The 25,179-nt window shown below is 37.2% G+C and overlaps 1 protein-coding gene across 1 annotated transcript in view; it reads left to right on the top strand.

The window, feature by feature from the left end:
- The window catches only part of KALRN (kalirin RhoGEF kinase), a 536,528-nt gene that overhangs the window by 456,181 nt on the left and 55,168 nt on the right, over positions 1–25,179 (top strand). The window contains exons 35-36 of the mRNA XM_029284454.1: positions 22,310–22,593; positions 23,901–24,005. Of these exons, the coding sequence (XP_029140287.1) occupies positions 22,310–22,593; positions 23,901–24,005 (389 nt within the window). The remainder of the gene's footprint in view (positions 1–22,309; positions 22,594–23,900; positions 24,006–25,179) is intronic.

Here is a 25,179-nt window from a genome sequence, read left to right as displayed (position 1 = left end):
AAACCCAGGCAATACAAGAAATGAACAAATCAATTACACAGATTACAGGTGTTTAATTTGAAGGCAGGCTGAGTGTAAGAGTTTTGGTTTCTAATCTGTCAGGAATGCTCAAACGTTTCCCGTAATATGTGTGTGTAGGTGTAATGAACATACCTAGAGTTATTTTAGGTATAAAATATAATTATGTTTTGAAATTACTTTTAAGTCTGTGTAGTTTTTGTAGCTTCTCCAATGCCCCCATAACCTTGTTCCTTAAAATGTAGACTGTGATAAGTGGTGCTGTGCTCTGGCCGACTGAGTGCTTCTCATTCTGTGGAATGACACTTTCAAAGAATTTAAATCAAGCCAGAGGTAATATAAAAACTAAACTTCTTAAAAAGAAACATGATGGAAGTTTAGCTTGCTTATGCTCTGTAGATTACTGATTGGTTGCTTTATTTTTTCTAAAGCAAATTTCCAAAATGAGAGTTATTTAATGTAAAAGTTTCAAATGTTAGCATGAATTCTGCCTATCTACATATAAGACTGCGTTCAGTTTGACGTGATATCTTGGCATACTGCTTTCCTATATATACATGCACAGACAGACACATACCTTTCATATTGAACACTATTTAAATGTCATCTGCTACTGCTCTTGTTCTAAATTAAACCTGAGAATATATATTTACCCTTCCATTTTTTCCTAAGTAGGTCTGAAAATGGAGGTGTATAATCAGGCTATGGATCTTGTAACATCTTGTGGCTAGTTGTAGATGGACATGCTTTTAATCCTATCCCTCCATGCACACTATGGAGCAATTCGGTTTTTTAATCCCTCAGAAAAAAAGATGAAAAGTTCACAAATAGAAGACAGTAACATCTGCATCCCCCATAAAATACCATGAAAGAGGCAGGATTATAGGGTACTTAACTATTAGAAAATATATCTGGGTTTTTTTCTTTCATAGGCTGTTGAGAAATGCTCTTGAGTTGGTAAACTCAACAGTTCTGGGAACAGCAGGAGGAGAGCTTAATACTTTGCTCAATACATAATATCTTCAGCCTAAAGTGGCAAGTGTTAAAATTATTATTAGCTCAGTTAGTATTAAATGAAATGTGCAGTTGTATGCACTTTGGACAGGGCTTTCTTCTAGTACAGACATGTCAAACACAAGGCCCGGGGGCCGGATGCGGCCCGCAAAGTGGTTTTATGTGGCCCACGAAGCCATCCTGGAAACAGTGAGGGAATGGCCCCCGCTGCCTTGGCCCTGGCCAGGCCAGCTGGGAGCCAATGTACAATTTTGTGGTGGCCATCTTGGCACTTGCCCCGGTCCCACCCCCTTCTGCCAGAGACCCTCAGATCTGTCCCACTCCTGCCCAGGCCCCCATAGGCACCCTTGACGCGAATGATGTAGAACTGGCCACGCCCACCCAGTAGGCCACACCCACTCCATCCATGCCCACCCAGTAGGCTGCACCCACTCTTGCCAAACACCCCCGCCCCCCCCAGGGCAACCACAATGCTGATGCAGCCCTCCGTGAAATTGAGTTTGACACCCCTGTTCTAGTAGCTATGATTAGGTTTACAAACTTAACTTAGTTTCAAAGGGCAAAATATAAATTGGAGGGGTGACCTCTGTTGGACACACTTTAAAAGGAGTTGCATCTTACCTGGTCTCACAAGGCTGCTTTCACATTAGTGTGCAATCTGGAGAAAGGATTATTTAGTTTAAGTGTTCCCCAAAAGTGTTAGGCATCCTCCAAATCACATTTTTTTTCCACTTTGAATTTGGATTGCTACATTGCTATACTGCATGTGGAACTTGGTTTAACCTTAGAAGCGGCTGTGCAGATGATAAAGTACTAGAGGTGTGCAAAACATTTTGACCTTGAAGTTCTTGGACATCATTTTTCTTCTTTGGTTTTCCTGCAGATGTAGGATCATTACTGTTTCAAAATGTTCTGGCCATTAAACAGGTGTCATTTGGATTTTTGTTTCTAGATCTGAACAAAATATGCTATTCTGTCCTGAACATGAAACAGATTTTTGCTGATTCAGAGTATTGTTCTGAATGTTCCGATCATTCCCAACAATTGAACTGTTTGTGGCCTGTGATTGATTTGGGCTTTTTTCCCACCTTAGCTAATACAGCATCAAGGACTTGTCATATTGTATTGCTACTGGTTTAAATAGAATTGAGAAAATTTGAGTTTGTGTCAGTGGCTAGGTGGGTTATACATGTATTGTGTTGCGCTTTATTTTGTAGATAGTGCAAAGGTATGTGTGCATGTTTGCTCAATTGTGCTTCATGTATAAAACATTGTTAATGCTGTGGAAGCTGTGCACTATGTTAACTTGGTTAATTTGCTAAGCTTTGCTATACATGTACATACTCATGTCCTGTTGATTCATGTATTTAAATATATATATTTAAGATTTGATATATGAACTCTTATGTCTCTTCATAATGTGAATTATATTCATGCAATAAATATACATGGGAAGACTTTTTTTTTTGGCAGACTGCAGCCATCTCATATATCCAGGTAAAAATATGAGCAAAGAACATCACAGTTGCTTGTTATCAGGCAGGTTGTAAAAAAAAAAAGGCCTACTAAATCTAGAACTGAAAAGTTGGCCAAACAAATTATTGAGACAAGCAAACAAAAACCGATCAGAATGTTTTGTTAAAAACCTTGTAAAGGAATGTTAAACAAACAGAGTGTACATGCACTATGTTTGTGCTTTCAAGTCAATGCTGATTCCTGGCGATTGCCTGGACAAGTCCCTCCAGTTTTCATGGCAGGATTTCAGAAGTACTTTGTCATTGCCTCCTTCCTTGGGCTGAGAGAATATGACTGGCCCAAGGTCACCCAGTTGGCTTCATGCCTAAGGCAGGACTAGAACTCACTGTCTCCAAGTTTCTAGCCTAGAGCCCTAACCAGTACACTTAATTGACTCGCCATACAGGGACTAGAGTTTGAATTATTCTGTCAGTTAAGATTTATCAAGAAAACTTAGTAATGACTAGTTAGTTTTGCACAATTTCTAGCTTTAATGATGCCTCTCCATTTAACAGCCATAGCTGAGTCAAAAACTTAAAGCATTTTATACAAGATTAAATCTAGTGGAAAGACTCATACTAATGCCAAATTTCCAAAATGAAGTTACTGTAGATCTGGGTTTATTAACTAGGACATAATATTTTATCTGTGAGAATGATCTCACCAAATAGCTAGAGCTTTTGGTAACAGCTCAGCTTATTTATCTTTGTTTTAATCCCATATTTATTATTTTTATAAATAATAAATTTATAAAATTTATTCCTCCTCCTATTTTCCCCCACAACAACAACCCTGTGAGATGAATTGGGCTGAGAGAGAGGGGACTGGCCCAAAGTCACCTAGCTGGCTTTCATGCCTAAGGCAGGATTTGAATTCACAGTCTCCAGATTTCTAGCCTGGTGCCTTAACCACTAGACCAACTGGCCTTTCCAAGTTAATTGTTTTAAACACTTTTAACCCTTAATTGCTTGACAATAATAAACAATAATAAAATAATAAACAATAATAAAATCTTCATTGAGATATAATGAGGAACGTATAGGTAATACCCTAGAATTCATATGAAAAGGGTTCACTGTTTACAGGAAAATAAAAACTTAGTTACATTTTTAGCAGTCCCAATATCTATAAGGTAAAGCCCTCAACTTACATTTAACAACCTTCTGGAATTACCGTACCTCAGAAATGGTACTTTATGGCCCACAAAGCACTTCGGGCCGTTGCAAAATGTTGTACCACCATCCCCACGGTCATGCGATTGTGATCTGGGTGCTTGGCAACCTGTTTGCACTTGTGATCACTTGCCAAGTGCCTCACAATCACAGCATCTCCCTTTGTAACCTTCCCTGCTGGTTTCCCCAGAAAGTCAATGGGGAAGGTGTTAGGGAAGGTTACCAGCTGCTATCATCTGCCAAGAGAACTCCCTCTCGTCTCTGGGAGCTGGCTGAAAGAGCTGCCAGCTGAGGGGAGCTGAGCTCTTTGAGCTCAGTTCCTGCAATCTGCCAAAGAAGTTCTCTTCTCTGCATGGAGGGGAGCTGAAATCCTTACCCGTAAAGCAGCTTTAAGACAGGGTGGAGGTGAAAAGTAATGGGAATAAAGTAGCTATACCCATCCCTGGGCCCACTGATTTCTCCCTTCTTGTTGTCTTTCTTGATGCATCTTTGTTTCTAATTAGTCTTATTAAAATAAAGGTGAGGAATTTGCATGCTTGCAAAGCCCTCTGAAAACTGAACAGACTTGGGCCAAATATGAGAGTGGAGGATAGGGAAAGAAGTAAGAACAAGCACACAAAAACAGGCTGGATCAAGTATGGGGCTGCAAAGAAAAGCACTGTAGGAAAAAAAGTCAGTACATTCCTATGAGAGAGGCCGTTGGGCAGTGATCCAGATTTTTAGCAACTGTTTTTAATCCCCCGTCTTTGGCTCACCTGGTCACAGGACCCAGCATGGAAGACAAACAGCTTGCCCAGCTGCACACATACATGAGACGCGAGATGAAACATACCCACATAGAGGTGCAAGACACTACTACTTCATTGCACAGAAGATAACTCATATGCTTCCTAGGGTTGCTGTTGGTAAAGGAGTTAGAAATAATTTCAGAAGCTATGCCCTATATGGTTTCTCTTCCTTGTTCTTCTGTTAAATGAGTAATAATATTCCCCAGTTAACTATTGTGATAATGCGCACAGTATGTTCTTAGAGTTCCCAGCGTACTGTCTGACCTCAAAAGAGGATTGCTAACTTATCCTACAGTTAATGCTTTCCTGGTAGCAGCTGTATGTTTACAGCATACTATCCTACATACATAGTTACTTTAACCTTTCCTTAAACAGGAGCAGCTTATGCACACATAATAAGAAACTGATAGGAAATCTGCACTGAAAACTCAGTGTTTGTGGTAATTGGCATATAACTATTACTACAGAATCTGCATTGTTAATGTTCAGGATCAGTGGTGTGAAATAGATGACTTAGTTTTTATTAAGGTGAATCACTTATCTATTTATAACATCTATATCAGTGGTGGCGAACCTATGGCACGCGTGCCAGAGGTGGCACTCAGAGCCTTCTCTGTGGGCACGCGCACCGCAGCCACTAGCAGCTCGCGCAGGTCCATTAGTCTGCCACCGCCCGGAGCAGCAGCCACGCCCAGCACAAAGCAGGCAAAATGGCCGGCTAGCAAGCTCGAGTAGAGATGTTAGAGTATCGAGGTGGCCATGCCTACTTGGCCACACCCACCCAGTCTGCTGTGACCAGCCTGGCCACGCCCACCCAGTGCGCCACACACACCGCCCTCCCTGAGGGAACCACAATGCTGATGCAGCCCTGGCACTTTGCAATAAATAAGTGGGTTTTGGGTTGCGCTTTGGGCACTCGGTCTCTAAAAGGTTCGCCATCACTGATCTATATAATCATTTCGTTGAAGAAGAAAAAACTTATTTAATCCTAAAATTGTCCATAGTGAACAACAGACATTGTATTTACCTCAAAGGAAGACTACAAAGTTAAGACTAAGAAGAGTAAGAAATAAACCTGTACACATATATGCAAAATCTTGTGCAGTGCCCAGCTTTTCTAATTGTCAGCCAAGGTGACCCTCTCCTGCTTAACACAATGCTGGTAATTTCCCCCTCGATATGGAAATATAAGAAACTAGCAAATTATTTTATTTTTCTTTTCTGTAAAATGAGGCAGTGGAGTATAGGGCAGTGGTTTACTTGAGGTTTTTTTTTTATTCCTTCTTCCCTGCATTTCAGGGTAAAGTCTGCCTTGAGTCGAGCTGATGCCTACCTGAACATATCCATGCTGTTTTCTTACCAACAAAATCAAAGTGGTTTGCCATTACCTTCTCCTGGAAGTACTTCATTGTCTAGTCTCCATTTCAAGGATTTCCTGGTGATCTGTCCAAGTACAAATCAGTTCTGACCTTATTTAGATTGTCTAGGTATTATCACCTACTATGACAGAATATATCTACTGAATGTTACAATGATGAAAACATGGAAAGTATTGTTAAAAACACTCTTCATGAGCAGGAGGAGAGCTTCTGTTGGTGTTACTGTGGTAATTGAGAGCCAGAGTTTCTCAGGACAGAGATATCAATTATGTCAATAGCCATAAGTTGCCCATCCTCAAAATCGAAGCCCACAATACACAGCACATTTTCTGGAGAGCCCATTTTCAATTATTGGACATAAAACTATACCTGTTCTTGGCCCATCATCCAGAGTTAATGAGAATCTTGAGAAGATAAACGTCATCATAGAACACTCTCCGATGGTATATTCATTGCTAGCAACACAATTGAACAGACATTTCACCCTGAGTATGTGTAATAATTTAGTCCAGCCTTCACCTAGTTGTCATTCTCTGAGGCCACACCAAGTCTTGTAGGCCTTGCCTGCTCTAGAAGCCTCCCTATTCCTCCAGGAAATTTAGTCAACATCTCTTTAAGGAACTGCTAGACCACACCACCCCCCTACAACTGCTCTACTGATTGCCGTCATCAGGAACATCCTCTATCATTGTTGGAAGATTAGATCTGGGTTTTTTACAGATTTCTTCCCTCTTCGTGAACATCTGAGATGCTGGATGCCAAGTTTATTGGACTATTTCCTATGACAACGCATATCAATCCTGTGGCTTTTCAACTTGCAGCTTTTTACTACATTAATGATGCCCCAAGAATAGAGGTGAAATTGAGCTTCACAGCTTAGTTGAGTTGAGTGTTTGTGAACTATTGCCATTGTCATTGTTAGCCTAATTATTGAGGTGAGAACTTGAAATGTTGGGAAAAAAATACATGGTATGTTATTTGAGCAGTCATATAGGTCGCAAATGGAGATGCAGTTACAAGGACACTGCCTGCGGACAATACCAAGATAATATATTGTCAGAGTAAATCTAATCTGAAATGATCAGTTAAAAACTTGCATGATTTGTTTGCTGACAATACTAAACTGTACCGGGGAAAAATAAATTCAAAGGGCAATTGAACCATTGTTTTGATTTAAGAATGTTGAAAATATTTCCAGATTCTAATATAAAATCAAGCACCCCACAATAAAGCTAAGGGTTCTTCAAATCCCAAGATGCTGTAGCAGAACACTGTGTGTGTGTGTGCAATAAAGGTCTGCTTGCTGTTTTGAGGCCTCATGGAACTGGTTATTTTGTTTAAGTAGTTGAACCACCCCAGATTATTATGATGGAGCTATGAAACTTTTTTCACTTCGGGGGCTGTATTTCATCTGAGGAGGGCGCTTGCCCCCCCCCCAAAATCATTTAAATTTTTCCCTGAACACCAAGATTGATTCAAACTTACTTAATTAAATATAGTTAAAATGTTTACTGTCCTACAAGCTTAATATTTTTCCCTATTGTCTTGCCTCTGACCTTTATTTTTAACAATTTCTGGAGAAATATCAGTGGTATTTTAAACTTTGGTGGATCACAGGCAATGTATGCATGGAATACGAAATAATTACAGGTTAGAGAGGTTTTCCAAACTGTCTGGAAAAAGTCAAAAAGCACAAGCACGTCAGTATTAATAGTATTCTCCAGCAGCTCGATTGAGAATTAGCCCCTTAGTAATCTTGTATCTTTTATGTTTTCCAATACAAGTAATCTTGTATGTTTTCCAATGGAATTTCAAATGGTGTCTGAGGACAAGAAGAATTTAATTTTAATTGCTTAATAAAAAATCCCATTAGTAAAGATTATAGGTGAAACAAGTAATTCTGTCTTTCTCAGATAATGTATTAACTATGTATTCACCCTAGTTATGTTATCCAAGATGAAGATACTTATTATATAAGGTATGCCCAACTTACTTGCCTACAATAACCTTATTTTCTACTTTCGACCTGAATTCTAACACAAAGATGTAAATACATATTCAAATGGACTGGTTTTAAACTTTGCATGGCAGGGAATTTGTGCTAAAGATTAAAAGCTTTGAACAAGTTTGTCTTGTTTCCATATGCTTCCTGAATGATAACTATGAGGAAACAACTGAAAATATTAAGATGTACTGTCTAATGAAATCCTTTCTTAGCAACTAATATTGTAGTATTTACTGCTCAAACTACAGAACTTATATGTGTTTCTGTGTCAGGTACAATGTAAGTTTTTTAAAAATGGTAAGGGAAGAATTGTCAAGCCCACTACTGAGAGAGAACTATGAAAGGCATGATAAAGATTTTAGCCTATTTTATGCTAAAATTAACTATGGAAGACTAACTTGTTTTGCCAAATAAATTTGGATATATCTTTCTGCCACTGTTTGATCAAATCAGTATAATCTGAAAAGAAACAACATTCCAGGTCGTACATTCATCTTAATAACTGAAATTCTTCCCATTAAGTCACAAATATTACTTTTTCCCATTTATGTAAGTCCAATTTGTGTGTGAACCAGATCTATATAACATTTTCTTTGATCATCCATACCCAAATTAAGGTTGTAACAGCATTCTGGGGTCAAAAAAATAATTCTCTGGTAAGCTTTCCATAACTGTAACCATTTTTGGGGACTCCCATAGGTATATAATTCTATGTATAAAGAGCATCTGTGAAAAAGCAAACCATTGCAATCAAGGATTACCTCCAACTCTCATAATACTTTCAAAGTTGTAATATCATCTTGGAGTAATTTAAGGAGGATGCGTGCTAAGCTAGTTTGCGATTCATTTTAGGGGGGGTGTTTCAAGAAAATGTTATACTTCGACAATGTAGCAATTTATTATGATGATTTAAATCCAGCTTTTGAGATAATTGTTAGCCTTTTTTATGACTAAAGTTGGCCATGTAGCTTCAGATCATATAATGATAAAGAATTGATAAATGCAATTGATAAATGCAATTGAATAGTCCTAATATAGGCAGGTGTCAATTCATATGGATCACGAGTGTCAAACTTGATCGTGTCACATGACGTATCGTGACATTTTTTGCCTTTGAGGAGCCGGTGTGGGCGTGCCCTGCGTGTGACATATCCGGCTCACAGGCCGCTGGTTTGACACCCCTGATATGGATATTGAATCCCATGAAATGGTCATGTATTTGAAATCACACTATTCTAAGTGACACGACTGGAAAATACAATAATTGATTCCTGTTCAACTGAAATAGGCAATGAAAAATTTGTAAACAAAAATGTTATATGTATGTTAATGAAATATTACAGTAAAGGACAAAAAGAATATACTTATAATTTAACTTTATGGTTAACAAAGTCACAGAGTAGTTTTGGAAAGCAAAATAAAAACAAAAAATATATATTCTAGATTCAGGCATCCAGCATCTCATCTTATTTTACTATTGCTACAACCATGTTCTTATTGTTCAATTACATCAATTTTTGTTTTAATACAACAACAAACTTCTTTTTTAACTTGTTATAGTATTGTTTATTTCTGATGGAATCTTGTTTTTCTCTATTTTGCACCCACAAAGATTAGCGGTGTCTAAAACCTCAATGGTGCATGCAGCTAGACTCAACTGTGCAAGAGTTAGTCTCACATTAACTGAATTTTGAGTGCATTAAATGTGACCTGGTATCAATTTACAATTCACATTAAATCAAATATCACATTATTTTAACTCAACTAATCATGACCCATCTGTAGTAATTCTTGTGATACATATATTAGAACAATTCTTCCTAGCAATCCTAGCTATTTAGACCATTTTTTATGATTGCGTCACCTAATGCTTGCTCAACAGGTCATAATGAAATTCATTGACATTATTAGACTAAATTTTAAATAAAGAAATAAGTTCATTAAACATCCTGCATCAAATATGCATGATGATATGGTTGAGCTCACACATTGCACTAAGCCAAAATATGGTTTATTTGATATAGACTTGAAATGCTGTATAAATCCAGTCTTTGTGATTTATAAAATCACTATGTGGATTAACACAATATATGAAGTCAGTCTGTGACTAAGGAGGGATTGGATAATGGTTACAACAGGCGATAAGAGTAGGTAGGTTTTAAAAGGTAAAGTGAGAGAATGCAATTTTTCAGCTATTAAAATATTTATAAGGATCTTTTTTCCTCATTTTCAGTTTATTAGTAATGTAACAGTACGGGGGAAAGGAAAACAATAAAGAAGAATTGCTTTAACAAAAACAATGCAAGCTGAGACAATATTAAGGTCATTAAATGAATTCAAATAAGATTGGCCAAGTGATTGATAGTGTCAAACTGCCGGCCCGCGGGCCGGATGTGTCATGCCAAAACCGCACTCATCCCATTGCTGGCAATGGAAAAAAAGTTGCGATACGTTGCAACATGTCTTGTGACATTGCGAGTTTGACACCCCTGGATTAGAAGCTTGAACCTAAATATTTCCACTGCTAAAATATGTCACTTATAAAGATGAAACATTACAATTCTGGCTACATTCTGAATCAGAGGGTGATTAATGTAATCTGTTTCATACATGAGGAGGATGTACTTGTAATTTTTGTCTTCTTCCTGGTGTCTTCTATAAATCTGGAAACATACAGAAATCAACAATTGTCAAATATGTATTCATGCAAACTATCGGTTTTCATTTTAGTAGTTTCTATGTGCACTGGGAAAAGTCACAGATTTCCAAGAATGAAAGTTAAGGAGTAAAAGATACCCCTTCTTGTTGGGTTTGCAACTTATTTTGAGAGTTCTTAGAGATTGATAGACTGTGTGACTTGTGATTAGGTAATAAATAAGTAATAAATATCATAGGGTAAGAGAACCAGAGGAATTGGAGGACTTTGTTTCTAGCTCAGATTAACTTAACTCAATGAATCACAAGCTAATGTTCTGCTCTATTTGTTGTGCCTCTAAGGAAAAACTTGTTGGGCAAAGTAGCTTGACATAGTCCTTTTGTAACTCTACAATACACAAGAACTTTGGATACTCCTCTACTTTGTTTTTTGGCTTAAGAGCCTCTACTAAGCATTGTAAGTACAGTAATCTTAACTATGTATCCAATAGGAATTTTTGCATCATCCAAACAGGATCAGGAATAGTCTTTCAACTACTCAGCTAATCAATTTAGAACATTGTCTTTTTATTTTATATATGGATACTTGTTTTAAGAAATTCAGAATGAATAATAACGGTAAGTGCCCCTAAAACGAATACTGTACATTTGTAAAAATTTATAAAATTATTCTCAGTTTCAAAATGAATTCCTAAAGATTCAAAATTACAATCATAATTTGCTAAAGTGATAGTAAATGAACCACTGTATCAGGTAATTAATATGTCTTTATTTGTTGCAGTGGTAACAGTACAGTAAAACTCCAGTTTGATGGACTGTTAGGGAGAATGTATCTCCTTTAAATCCAAAAGTTCATTAAAACAATTTGATGTAATTTACACATTTTGCACACTTTTGTCATTTATATAATTATATAACAATTTTATACAAAGGAGGTAAACAGATGAAAATTGTATTATATATTTATCAACAGTCATTTCATATCACCTATAATACTAGACTCCAGAAGGTATAAAAAACATAAAAATAACCCAAACAATAAAACATCTTAAAATCCTTTCACTCAAAGTAAAATACACTCCCCGCCCCAACCTATTAAAGCTTTATGGGCAAGAAACAGTTATAGGTGATAATATTAAGAAGCCCATCTTAATAAAATTGCTTTCACAGCCTTGCAAATGTCAGGAATGAGAGGACCCAGACACACTTTTGGAGGTAAGGTGTTTCAAGTATCAGCGCTATCACAAAGGCCTGTCATTTGATTCATGGCCCTCACATGTTCACAAGAATGGGACTTTGTGCTGCACCCCTGTAGAAAAACTGATAAAATGGGCAGAATCCTTTGGGAAAAGGTAGTTACCATTAACAAAAGATGTAAAAAAAACATTATTGCAGTAATTACACAAATTAAGACAAACAACATAAATTGCATCAATTGTCTAGACTGAGTTGGAAGACAACAACCTGTTACCTGTTGTTGAAGGTAAAACCTAAGTTTAAATTTTGTCTTTGTATACATATCTTTCTCATATTACAAGTCAGCTTGGTAGTTAATGTTATTTTTCATACAGAACATTTTAAGTGTTTTTGAAGGAAAGTGGCATTTATTTATTTATTACATTTATATGCCACCCGTTTCACTGCCAAGCAATCTGCATGTCCATCTTGCTTCTCAATATAATGTAGCAATTATGGTTTGTTCCATGATGGCTGAGTTCACATATCACATTTCACAAGGCTAAAACCAAACAAGCCACATTTAGATTTAAAGCAGTATATGAAGCAATCATTACAATTTAGTGGAGCAGTAGAATTTTTCAATGTAAAATATTATATTTTCACAACTGAGGAAGATATCCAAGGTTTAAAGATGAGGTAGGTTTGGGATATCTGGCAATGTGGCTAAGCTTAAAGACCTTGCCTAAGTCAGGTGTTGCTGATATTTACAATTACTATGATAAAATCACAAGCTAATGAGTAATCTTGATGCAGAATTTAATCCTTATTTATTAGCTGAGTTTGAAATTAATGTGGGGCTTTTTGTTTTACAATAAGGTTTTCTGCAGGAAAAAATACACCACTACTCAATTTCCAGTTGATTCAAAGGAGCAGTGCTTAATGCTGTAGCATTTATCCATAGGTTCTCTAAGCAGCTAAGAGTCATGGCCCATTGTTTTGCATTGCATTGCATTTTCTTCATTTATTGGCTCCTAAATTTGGTTCTGAGCAACCTTTCCATTACAACTGTGAATTAAACAGTATCCTTTTTGGAAAAATAGTTACATAATTCTGTCCAGCAGCAACCCATTCAAGGCAAGTAGAAAAGAAAAGGTTGGATATATGTAAGCATTCTTCTGACTGGGCTCTGTCTTTAGACGGGGGATAAATTATTACAAATCATGCATGAGACCAGTTTCCAAGCTGGAAGCTTTGCAAGAGCAAATGTAGATCATGAAAACTAAAGTGGAAATGTAGATTGAACTCAGAAGTGTCTTATCACTAGCTGTGGGTAAAACCTAAAGACTCCATAATAAAATTCTGTAGAATTAGCAACACAACCGATTCTGGGTTGGAAAAACGTCCTCTATACATTTTGGTAAGCCATGGTTTGTTTAATGGCAGTTGGCTAAATATTTGAAGCCACAAACTATGGCTTAAGCTCTACACAAAATTATGGTTTAATGACTGAAGATTCAGACATCTTCCCATGCAAGCACAGTTTATGTTGCTGGCAAATGGTAAATTTAGAGGATCTATGACAGGGGTGTCAAACTACCGGCCCGTGGGCCGGACATGTCACGAGGAAACCGTGTCCACTCCATTGCTGGCAATGGGGAAAAAGTTCCGATACGTTGTGCGACATCACATGATGTCGCGAGTTTGACATGTCTGATCTATGACAATTTGCCACAGCCAACTTGGCACAGCCAACTCACCGCGGGAAAACTTGCTGTGGGACAAGAGTTACACTAATATCAAAGAAATGGTAGAATAGAATATTAAAGAAAGGATGCAAAAGGAAGGACAGAATGAAATGTGAATGGATGACAAAAATTGAAATATTTTTTTAATTTATTTGAAATAATTGAATTGTTAAATTGTCTTGCGGCGAGTTGTCCTACGGTGAATTGGCTTCAGTGAGCTGTCCCATTCCAAAATTTAGATATTATGTTACACAATGTGCTTCTTTGTGCTTTCTCAGCATATTATGTGAATCAGCTATTATGGTTTGTAAAATAGCCATGGTTAATAGCACGGCATGGTGGGAAAACCCAATCACAGAACCACACATCACATGGCTTTTTACTCCTTGGTTTCACTAAGTCTTCTTATAATAGCATGGGAAGGAGTGGTTCATTTTTAATAGCTTGTTGATCTTAATGACTTCATTGCACCATGACATACAGCCCGGTAATGGTGTTAGGTAAGCAAAGAATAAATGAAGTAGGGAGGATTCCTGTGACTCATAATTCCAAGACCCTGGGTCAAATTGTTGTGCAAATTTCCTTCTGTGCGCCTTTTCCTAGCTACAGATCAGGTTGATAAGAGCAAGTAGTTGTTCATTGATGTCACTTCTTCCATTCTCCCAATTCTTTCCCTCATTCCATAGTTTTCTGCAGTTGTACATTCTTTCAGGGAAATTAGAGGGATAGACTGCAGAAAAACTGGTCAATATCTGTACTTGGTTACTTTAATCATTGCTGAGGTTTCCCATAGGGCAGTAGAGATGATAAGATTTAACTCCATAATCGCAGGGGTGTCAAACTGCCGGCCCACGGGTCGGATGCGTCCTGGCAAAACCACACCCACCCCATTGCCAGCAATGGGAAAAAAGTCACGATACATCACAACACGTCTCATGACGTTGCGAGGTTGACCCCCCCGCATAATGCAACAACTTCCTAAGGAGAAAAGTTCATAGATTCATAAAGGAACATTTTGTCATACTCGTGACATTTTGTCATACTTTACATACGAGATTTCCCTGTATAATCTGGGAATTTCCAGTATCAATTAATGTTCCATATCTGGCTCCCAAATCCATATTGTGTGGCCTTTAAAAACTGTGCGATTTCCCACCAGATTTTGGTGGCAAATAACTTTAAAAGCTGTTGAGTCTTTGCTTTAAGTTTTGCAAAGCAGCAGTGCTGTCCTTGCCCTCTTTGATAATATTTCATTATTGTCCTCCTCACTATGCAAAAACTGTAATCAAAGAAAAGAGTGCAGGCTGCAGCTGCCAAAAACAGTGTTTGTCCTTTTCTCACCAGACATTGTTTACTAGAAAAGTTTGCGGTCTTCAAAGCTTCTCAAATGCTGATTGATTTTGTGATGTGTCTCAAAACTGCTTTTGTATTTCCAAGAGTAATTCTTTAAATCCTGAAGGAGGGTTGCGCTTTGTATCTCTTATTCAAATAGACTGAAGGCACAGGGGGGAAAAACATGGTAGTCTATAAGAACACAGATAACATTTGGGGTTTCTGGGAGTTTTTTTTTCTGTAATACAACTTACAAAGAGGCAGAAATGTGCCACCAGACCTAATGTGTTGTATAATATTCAAGTCTGCTTATTTTAGTTTCACTGATTTAAGAAAAAACTGCTGTGTATTTGGAATACATAAGGAGACTTTCTTGATAGTTTCTGTCAGGGCTTTTTTTCCTCATAGAACGCCCAGAACGGAGTTCCGGCACCTTTTTTGGATGGAATCTTGTAGGGTAGGCAAGGCAGGTTGTATGACGTGTGTGAGTTCCGGCACCTTTTTTTATATATATAGAAAAAAGCACTGGTTTCTGTAACCTTAACACTTTTCACACCTCTTCCTCTTCACTGAAGATATTGGGATAATCTCATACAGGTGACATCTTTGCTGTTCTGCTCAACTGGTATCTTGTTTTTGGACTGCAATAAATTTAATCTCAGATAATAAATACTTGTAATTAAGGACCTATTTGCTAAAAGTTACTAATTTTACAAAAGAAAATGGCAGTGTTTGTATATCACGATGTGGCCTGTTTGGTTGTGATTTAGTATGTTATATTAAAGCAGTTATTCTGACTTGTAAACTTTGATTTATGGTACAACATTTTAAGTGAACCCCTGCACTTCAACAAATTGCTGTCAAAACAAAAAAGTGTTATGTTATTAATTTAATTGTAGAAATGAATCAACCATCATTGGAGCAGACCGATCAACATTCATGAGATTACTTAAAGTACACTTGTGTATAGATCAAGTCCTTTGTTTTTCCATTTTAGTATTAGTCTATCTCCTAGACTTTTAATTTGCTAAAATGTGCAAAACCAATTCCTTTCTTGAATGAGAAGTACAGAGTATTTGCATGGTTTACTGTATGCTGTTTGGATGGAATCTTGTAGGGACATTGTCAAAACAGCATACAGTAAACCATGCAATCTATTTGGATCTATTTGCTTGCTAAACCAAAGACCTAAGCCAAAATAACTGTTGAAGATGAGCACTGTGTTTTAATGAGGGCTGCCTAGTCAGTAAAAAGAAAAAAGAAATCTTTCATGATAATCCTATAATTACATTCTCTAGATTTACTAGGCCAGGAAATTCTTTTACAGTAATGCTTTAACTGTAAAACGTCTTATTGACTTAGACAATCTGGACGGAGGAAACCAAACATTAGAATCAAACAAGCTTTCTATTTCTTTCTGGATCAAAATAATTGCAGGTTCACAAACTGTCAAGTTCTAAAAAGTTGTTTTTATATTTAGTCTATTGCTATTTCAGGTACCTATATGTATTTTTGGAAGTTTACAGTTGAACTAGACAGTTTATGCCTTAGATTTGTGAACTGCAGCATTGTAAAAATGAAAATGCATTAGACCTGACTATTCCGGTTTATCATTTTATTCCATAAATAGAGTACAGGTAAATTTACTTAAGCAGAATAATCTATGGATATTGATGAAGTCTTTAGTTATTCGTGGATTTTGAAGCTAAAAATAAAGATGCTTTTACATGAGAATTCTGCATAAAGCAGAAACATTGAAACCAATTTTCTTTCAGTGTAATGGCATTAAAGTTAAACTGTTGAAAGGCTTAAAACATCCATTGGAAGGAGCTTTTCTCTCACTCCTTTTCCTGGTTCCTCAGTTCAGGCCATCTAAAGAAACTGTTACCTTATTTACTTAATCCCATTTGTATATCTGCCCATCTCACTTAGTGGCTCTGGAGGGGCATGCTTTAATAATAATAATAATAATAATAATAATAATAATAATAATAATAATAATAATAATAATAATAATAATAATAATAATAATAATAATAAAGTTGGGGGGACCTTGGAGGTCATCTAGTCCAACTTTGTCAGTAGCTGAAACAGAAATGAGCAGGTAAAATTCACAGGAGCTTAATCAATTCCTTTTTTCTCTTCCTGGTGGGATGAATTGGTATGCAAAGTTATTAGGTTTTCTTTTATCTTGGTTTTTCCCCCTCTTTGATATGGAATGGGGTGAGGAATTTTATTTATTTCTGCAATCCTGGGCAGTGATTTCTGCTCTTTACTTTTGAATCAGAGCAGAAGATTGTGGATTGCCTTCAAATTGTTTCAAAAGGTTTGGTGAGTGAAACCGTACTAGTAGGTGGTGGGTTCTTTATATATCCTTGATTTTGCTTTAGTCAAACATTTGTGCCGAGGCAAAATACAGCTTCTTTCTCTATGGGTTAGCATGATAGCAGCCAATGTTTTATTCAACAAACTATGGGTAACCATGATGCCTGAAACAGGTCTAATTACACATGAATTTATCTTCAAAAGAATCACTGTTCAAACCCAATTCAGGCCAAGACAACTCAGAGTTGTTTACACCCCTTTCTGCTGTTGTACTGTACTTGTTTGCCTTTGAATCCTTCATTTGTAATTTTGCTGCTTTTTATTGATGGCAGATGTGCCATCTGTGTTTTTCCTCCATGCTGTGTTGTTTCACAGCATTTTGGGCTTTTTCCATTCCTTTTCATATCTTTCCAGAACTCTGTTAGAGCTCTTTGTTAAGCCACGGAGCTTGAACATAGATAGCTACAGAACAAACCCCCACAAGGCAGCTGGAATCCCCATTGAGCATAACTAAGCCTCAGTAAGTAAATTAGAGAATTAAGGACAGGATATCTCTTTTTATTTCTATCAGATTTTCTGTATTTTGGGAGGCACATGCTGAATTAAGGGTTTGCTTCTGAGTGGGGGAGTTGGCTTTTATTTTATGAGGGGTCCTTGGTGTTCTTTGAGCTTGCTTTTTTCTTGCAGACATTTCATTACCCAAACTAGGTAACATCATCAGTGCTAATGAGCACCAAAGACCTCTCAGGTCAACCCTGAGCTAAAAGTTTTCTCCTTTATTAGCTTTTATTTTTAATTTTTGAATGCTGGGAGTTCACTGGAACCTGTATCTTGTACATTTAAAAGCAACAGAACTGCTGCATTATAGTTAACTGAGGAGGAGGTTTAGTATTTATTTTTTTACTAGCTGTACCCGGCCACGCGTTGCTGTGGCTCAGTCTGGTTAAATGGAAAAGAAAGAAAAGAGAAAGCGCACGTTTGTAATATGTTTAATTTCACAATGCTTGTGGGTATACAATATTTTTTGTTGGTCCATTGTCTGTGCATGTTTTTACCTGTCACAGGTACGACCTCTATATAATAGTAGGTATATAAAAACACGCGCGTATTCAAACGCAACGTTGTGTCAAAATTTCAAAGCAATCAGTGAAGAACTTTCGGAGATTTAAGATTTTGAACAAACGAACATTTACATTTTTATTTATATATAGATAGATATTGGTGAGAATTGCATTTGGATTCATTCATTTGAATTTTGGCTTGGAAAAAGATTTCCATCCTGCTTCGAGTGGCAGAGCCTCTTTGAAGATATTTAAGTTCCTTTGGAATCAGGAACCGTGTTGCAGCCTTCTTGTTAAGAGCATTTCAGTGTTAAAGCATAATTGACTGTTTTCAAAAAGAAATCTTAGACTCTTGGTGGTCCACATATACCTTTTAGCAATGAGTGAGACTAAAATTGCCGCTCAGATATCTGGCCAAACTTAGTGGGAACTGTACATTCCTCCCTGAAGTTTAAGTTTGGAATTGTTCTGCATTTAAATGTTGAACTGCCACTAAGCATATATAGTTGTATGTCACATATTCAATAATATCCTCACAGGATTTTGGAGGTTATGGATTTTATGATGTTCTCTTTTTGTCTGTTCTTATCTTAATGAGATCCAAGGTGCTCTGGTTCAGCCGCTTTAACCTTAGTGTGTTCCTTCTTTCTACACAGCAAGAGAAGCTAGGTGTGGTACCTTGGGAAGAAAAATAAGTGTCTTGCATTAAACTCACTGGAAATGAAATATTTTCTTATCCAGGATATGAAATCTCCATTGTTTATAGAAATAACCAGAGCTTTGAATGCACAGAAAATGCCTAACCTTGCTTAATCTTGTCATTTTAGATGCTTCACGATATGAGTTTTCTGAAATGTTCATAATGGACGTGCGTTTATCCCACATAAATTATTTCATCAAAGTTCTTGTTAAATATTCTGTAATGCAACCATTCTAGATTAAAGTGTCTTAACATGTAGTTTATATAAGAAAAGTTTTAATAGTGTTCAACTATCTTTCAGCAAATGTCATTTGGGTACTTTTACTGCTTTGTATGTGTACAAAATGAGCTTGCCTTGGTTTTCAAGTGAACATTGAAACTATGATGTTTGGAACACCAGAATGTCAGTAATAATCAATGATTATCAAAAAGTTCGTAACACTTTTGAATGCTGAAGAAATAGAAAAAAATTCTCAAAATCCATCTGGAATTTTGTCTCATTTGGACTTTCTGTGAAATATGAACCATCAGCGTAAACTCTTCTTCGTGTTATAAACATCCCATAAAAGGCATTTTGACACTACGACATTCTCACGAACTAGCCATTCCACTACATATTTCTGGGTTTATGGTTGTTTTTCTATCATATACATATGTATGTATCATATGTATTTTTGAAAAGTCACTATGTAGATTTACTAGAACAAAGCAATAGGATTAACTAAATAGATATTCCTGTATTTAAGACAGTTAGTTAAGAATTAACTGTTTCCAAGATAGTTATATTTTCTAAAAGCTTGCTAACTTTCTCAGTTACAAAAATTAATCATCTTGGCCTTAGTGTGGTGTGAATAACCCAAAAAATATTAATATTATGTCATGGTGGTGCAGTGGTTAAAGTGCAGTACTGCAGGCTACTTCTGCTGGCTGCCTGCAGTTTGGCAGTTCGATTCTCACCGGCTCAAGGTTGACTCAGCCTTCCATCCCAGATTGTTGGGGGCAAGATGCTGACTCTGTAAGCCGCTTAGAGAGGGCTGTAAAAGCACTGTGAAGTGTAAGGGCTATTGCTATTTAGCCTCCACATTGAAGCTCTCTGTATAGGCAGTCCTTGACCGATGACCACAGTTGGGACCAGAATTTCAGCTGCTAAGCAAGGCAGTTGTTAATTGAATTGCATCCATTATATAACCTTTTTTGTCATAGTTGTTAAGTGATCACTGCAGTTGTTAAATGAATCACTCAGTTATTAAGCGAATCTGGCTTCTCCCGTTGACTTTGCTAGTTGGCTGGTAAGGTTGCAAATGGTGATCACATGACCCTCCATGCCGCAACGGTCATAAATACATACCAGTTGCTAAATGCCTGAATTTCGATCAAATGACTGTGGAAATATTGCATTAATGGTAAGTGTGAGGATTGGTCACGAGTCACTTTTTTATTGCCATTGTAACTTTGAACGGTCGCTAAACGAATGCTTGTAAGTCGGATACTATCTGCATCCTAATGTAGACTTTGGATTTCTTTGCTGAATTTCCTAACATAACAAATATAGTTCTTTTTGCTCGGTGAAATGTGCTTTTGATTTGCCTGTTTGATTTGCCTGTTTGATTTGCCTGTTTGAGAGGAAGTCTGCTCCATTGGAAATTTGGTGTGCTTAGAGCACTAGGATGTAGAGCACTGTTTAAATTCCAACCAGTATTTTTCTGACATATGGGCATCATTTAAATTCATATTTATTTTTGGCTGCAAAAACAGAACCGGATTGAATCTTTGGGCTTTTTAACATTTCAGAAAGTTTCAGAATGACCTCCTCTTGTACCTTGATGTGAATGAGGTGAAATCAGAATAAAACACAGTGCAAATTAGCAAATATTGTTCAACATATATTGTGTGCAACTACTAAGTGAGGCAACTTCTTTACTCCCACTTCTGTTTTTCAGAACATTGCATAGAATGTCATTGTTTAACTCAAACAGTTTCAAGGGTTTTTACATATAGTATCTGTAGAAATCATATAGATATAAAATTAGTTGCCGACACTGAAACCACAGCCCACTCCACTTTTCCTCATATATTTTTTTTTGCTGTGTTGAAGGTTATATAAGCATTTCCAAAATATACCTCACATGCTTTATGTGCTGAAAGAGGAAATATCTGTAAATTCGACTTTAAAAAAGAATCCTTTTGTTCCTTAAAAACCTCATAAAGTAGAAATAAGTGGTTGTAAAGAACTTGTCTTTCGGTCATATTTTCAGAAGTCCCAGTTGATAATTTGATAACTACATTTTCCAGTTATATGTAGCTAAATGCATAGTTTGCTGTGGAACTCTATTGGGCAATAGTTTTATTCAGGAGCATAAAATCATGAAATTATACCGATGGCATTCTAGCTGTTTCTCGCTAGAACTGGAGATTGAGACAAATAAAAACTTTTCTCCAACTTGCAAGTCTAGCTTGATTTACAGCAGGCCTCCTATCCCGATGAACAAAGTTCTATTGTACAGAGGTGCCAATTCAGCAGCTTGCCAGGCATTCAGATGCTGGCATTTATTTTAGGGTTTAATAAGCTAATTCAGTAACTGCTAGTTTTAACCAGCTGTTCCAAGTGGCATGGCAAGGGTACTGTAGCTGAAACTTTTCCAAAGTATAACACTTCTTTCAGGGAGGGATCCTGTAGAGCATACAATGGTTTCAAGGTCCTCCTGTAAAATTGGAGGAGAAAAAAGAATGAAGTAGATAAAATTATCTTCGGAGTGAAAATTAAACAATCTTGGAATTGTGGTCTGATAACAGTTTGGATTCTTCTGTTTCTACCCCTTCTAAGTCATGTGAATTTTGTAAATGGAAAAAGTTTGAGGTCTATCAAGCAGCAGATAACATAGTGGAACCCTTTTCAGCAGTTGCTTATCTTTTGCCAGTTTTAATGCTGATTTGGGTGCATAAACAGGAGGAAAAATAACAGTGGTAGGAAAATTCAGTAGCTAGAATCAGTTACTCGTATAAATGTATCGTCCCTAGGTGACTTCTGTTTTTGCAGAAAAATCAAAGTTCTTACAGCAAGGATACAAGCAGACTAGCCTTTCTTTCTTTCTTTCAGCAGGAAAAGTACTCACACTGTGAACTTAAGAAATCTCCATAGTTCCCCTGTTGAAAACTTCTTTTCTGAATGTATTGATGCCAAGTAGATCAGACAATAAAAAATTAGTGTGTTTTTCAGGTAGAAAACAGAAAAGCCTGAAAGGGAAATGGGAGTCATTTATAAAACCGGGAAATGAAGTTAATTCATTGAATGCAGTTCTGGTGTAGCCTGTACTCTTCTAATTTTAATCCTTGTCAACAATTTGCAGGCACTATTTTCAGAGCGACTATCAAGCCTTAGACAACTGTTGTTTAGCATCCTTATTTTCTTTTTTTCTGGCAGATGCCTATTCCACCTCCTCCAACGAAAATGGAGCAAAATCTGATTCTGTGGCTAACTTGCAGCCCCACACGTCCCTTAATTCTATCCAGAGCTCCCCTGGTCCAAAGCGTTCAACCAATACCCTGAAAAAATGGCTAACAAGTCCTGTACGCCGCCTGAACAGTGGGAAAGCTGACAGCAACATCAAAAAACAGAAGAAAGTACGTGAAGGAAGGAAGAGCTTCGACCTAGGTTCCCCCAAGCCTGGAGATGAAACCACACCTCAGGGAGACAGTGCCGATGAGGTACAAGTACACTTTGCCATTATATTTTTAAGAATGCTAACTTGAGCCTAACATTTTCATTTCTGCTATTCTGCTTTTCAATAGCTGATTAAAAATCATGATTGACAGTCTAATCTAGACTACATCCACACACCCTTTTTGTCCCAGTGTCAAGTTTACCTACTAGACACAGTCTTTGTCTCAAGAATCTGAAGCAAGTGGTCTAATAGGGGAGTGGTATTTTCATTTGGAAAAGGAAAGAAATGTCTCTGTGAACATTCTGGCTTGTGCAGAAGAGGAGTCTCAAGGACCTTAGGGATCTGAAAAGCTCCAGTTGGATTGCTGCAGGACCATCCCCACTCCCCACCCGCATTGGTATCTATAACTCCATTCCCACTTCTGCTTTACCCTACTGGAAAGCACAGTGCCTCCCTAGCAGCCAGCATTCTCTCTTCTTTTTTTCTTGTTAAGCTGAAGAAGTAGGAATAATAATTTTTGGAAGATGTTTCACAAGGTTGTTTTTTCTATCAGTAACCTCTGCAGTGTTCTTTGTCTCCTCTCCAGGAGGCAGGGAGCACTTGCTACAAAGGAGAAGCAGCAGCTTCCCTGCACCTGCTCTTCTGGCCCCACACCCTCAAGGCAGTCTTTGCACAGCCACAGTCCCACCCTCATATGAGGTTGGCCCTGTTTTACAAGCGTGGCAGGAACAGTGTGTGGGTAGTGATTTTCAAAGTGGTGCGTTTTCTTCCTGTCTTAAGCATATCACTGGGCATGTGGGGAAAAGACCCCAGTTTAATGCTGAGATTGAGCACTGATGACAGGAATTGGGTGAATCGCTCTTTTGTTGCCGTGAATAATACTTGAGTGAAGCAATGAGTAAAGTAGCCTTTATACAATGGAAGTAAATGTGTGAAAACTCATTCTCACATATATTATTTTCTTATTCTAATTTTGGCTCCGTATTATGGGGTGACTCGGGACTTACCGGTACTCTTCCACAAATAGAAGATTCTTATAGAAGGAAGGTCACAGAACAGCGTGGGGTTGTTGTTTTTCCTGCTATCCCTAAAGTTTCCATCATTATGTCCCACAGTATTTTCCCAATCCTCAAGAAGACTGTAAGAGGAGTTGCCTTAGTCGGGGAGAAGCAAGAATTTATTCATTTATTTGATTTTTGTACACTGAATTCAAATTAATTTTGATGTAATAAAACATAAACCTGTTTTTATTTTCTGCGGTTTTCTTTTAACCCTTAGTCAGATATTTGGACAGATTTTTTTTCCTTTAAACTGTTCATGTCTTTGTAAACATGATTCTCTTGCTTTCAGAAGAGCAAGAAAGGATGGGGCGAAGATGAACCAGATGAAGAATCTCATACACCACTTCCTCCTCCAATGAAGATTTTTGATAATGATCCTACACAAGATGAGATGGTAAGGCTCTAACTTGCATTTCTCCTTGGGATGACTTCATTAAAAAGAAAGGGGGGAAAACTCCATTAGGATCCAAAACATCAAGTTTGTTATATGTGGTTTTATTTGTTGATGTTTTCCTAGGCAAAAAATGGAACTGAATCATCTACTTTCAAAATCTTGGTTATACAGTATATTTAAGTACATTGATGTCTTATTTCCTGCTTAAGTCTTTATAATTTAACCTGCCTACATTTGTAGCTTGATTTTTTTTACATTCATACTTTTTATAGGTATTCAATGATGCTTCATTTATTTTGTTTGGACTTTTGGACTTCTTAGCAGTCAGACCTCTTAATTGTTTATTAAAGTTCAGTTGACGACCAAGAAAATTCTGGATACAGTAAACTCTTCTGAATTCTGAATATAGGGAAAATGTTGCATTCACTTCGAGCATTATATTCTATTACCATCTTATAATAATAATAATAATAATAGTCAAGTTGGAAGGGACCTTGAAGGTCATCTAGTCCAACCCCCTGCTCAGGCAGGAAACCCTATACCATTTCGGACAAATGGCTGTCCAGTCTCTTCTTAAAAACTTCCAGTGTTGGAGCATTCACCGCTTCTGGAGGCAGGTTGTTCCACTGGTTAATTGTTCTAACTGTCAGGAAGTTTCTCCTTAGTTCTAGATTGCTTCTCTCTTTGGTTAGTTTCCATCCATTGCTTCTTGTCTTGCCTTCAGGTGCTTTGGAGAATAGCTTGACTCCCTCTTCTTTGTGGCAGCCCCTGAGATATTGGAACACTGCTATCATGTCCCCCCTCGTCCTTCTCTTCATTAAACTAGACATACCCAATTCCAGCAGCTGTAAAATAAGAGTAATTTTTAAAATCATACCCAAATGCTTCCCTGCTACAACAAAAAAATCCAAGGAAAGAATTGCCTCATGGAAGAATATTTTCTTCTAGTGATCTTGTCAGTGGGAATTCTTAAACTTTTGGTGAACCTCTTCGGATCCTAAGAAAGATATCTGATAACCATTATTTTATAGCAGTTGATCATCAAGTAGTTTTAAACAACTCCTCTCATCATCTCCAACTTGTTTGAAACCATGTATAATATAAGAATTTGATTCCACCATTCTTTGTTTGTATATTACTCATATCTTCTAGTCATTAATTTTCTTTTATCAAT

This window comes from Protobothrops mucrosquamatus, unplaced genomic scaffold (assembly GCF_001527695.2).
Source record: "Protobothrops mucrosquamatus isolate PMUCROS unplaced genomic scaffold, P.Mucros_1.0 scaffold606, whole genome shotgun sequence".
Classification (NCBI taxonomy): Eukaryota; Metazoa; Chordata; class Lepidosauria; order Squamata; family Viperidae; genus Protobothrops; species Protobothrops mucrosquamatus.
The sequence above is the reverse complement of the archived record's forward strand: the minus strand, read 5'-3'. Positions and strand labels throughout refer to the sequence as shown.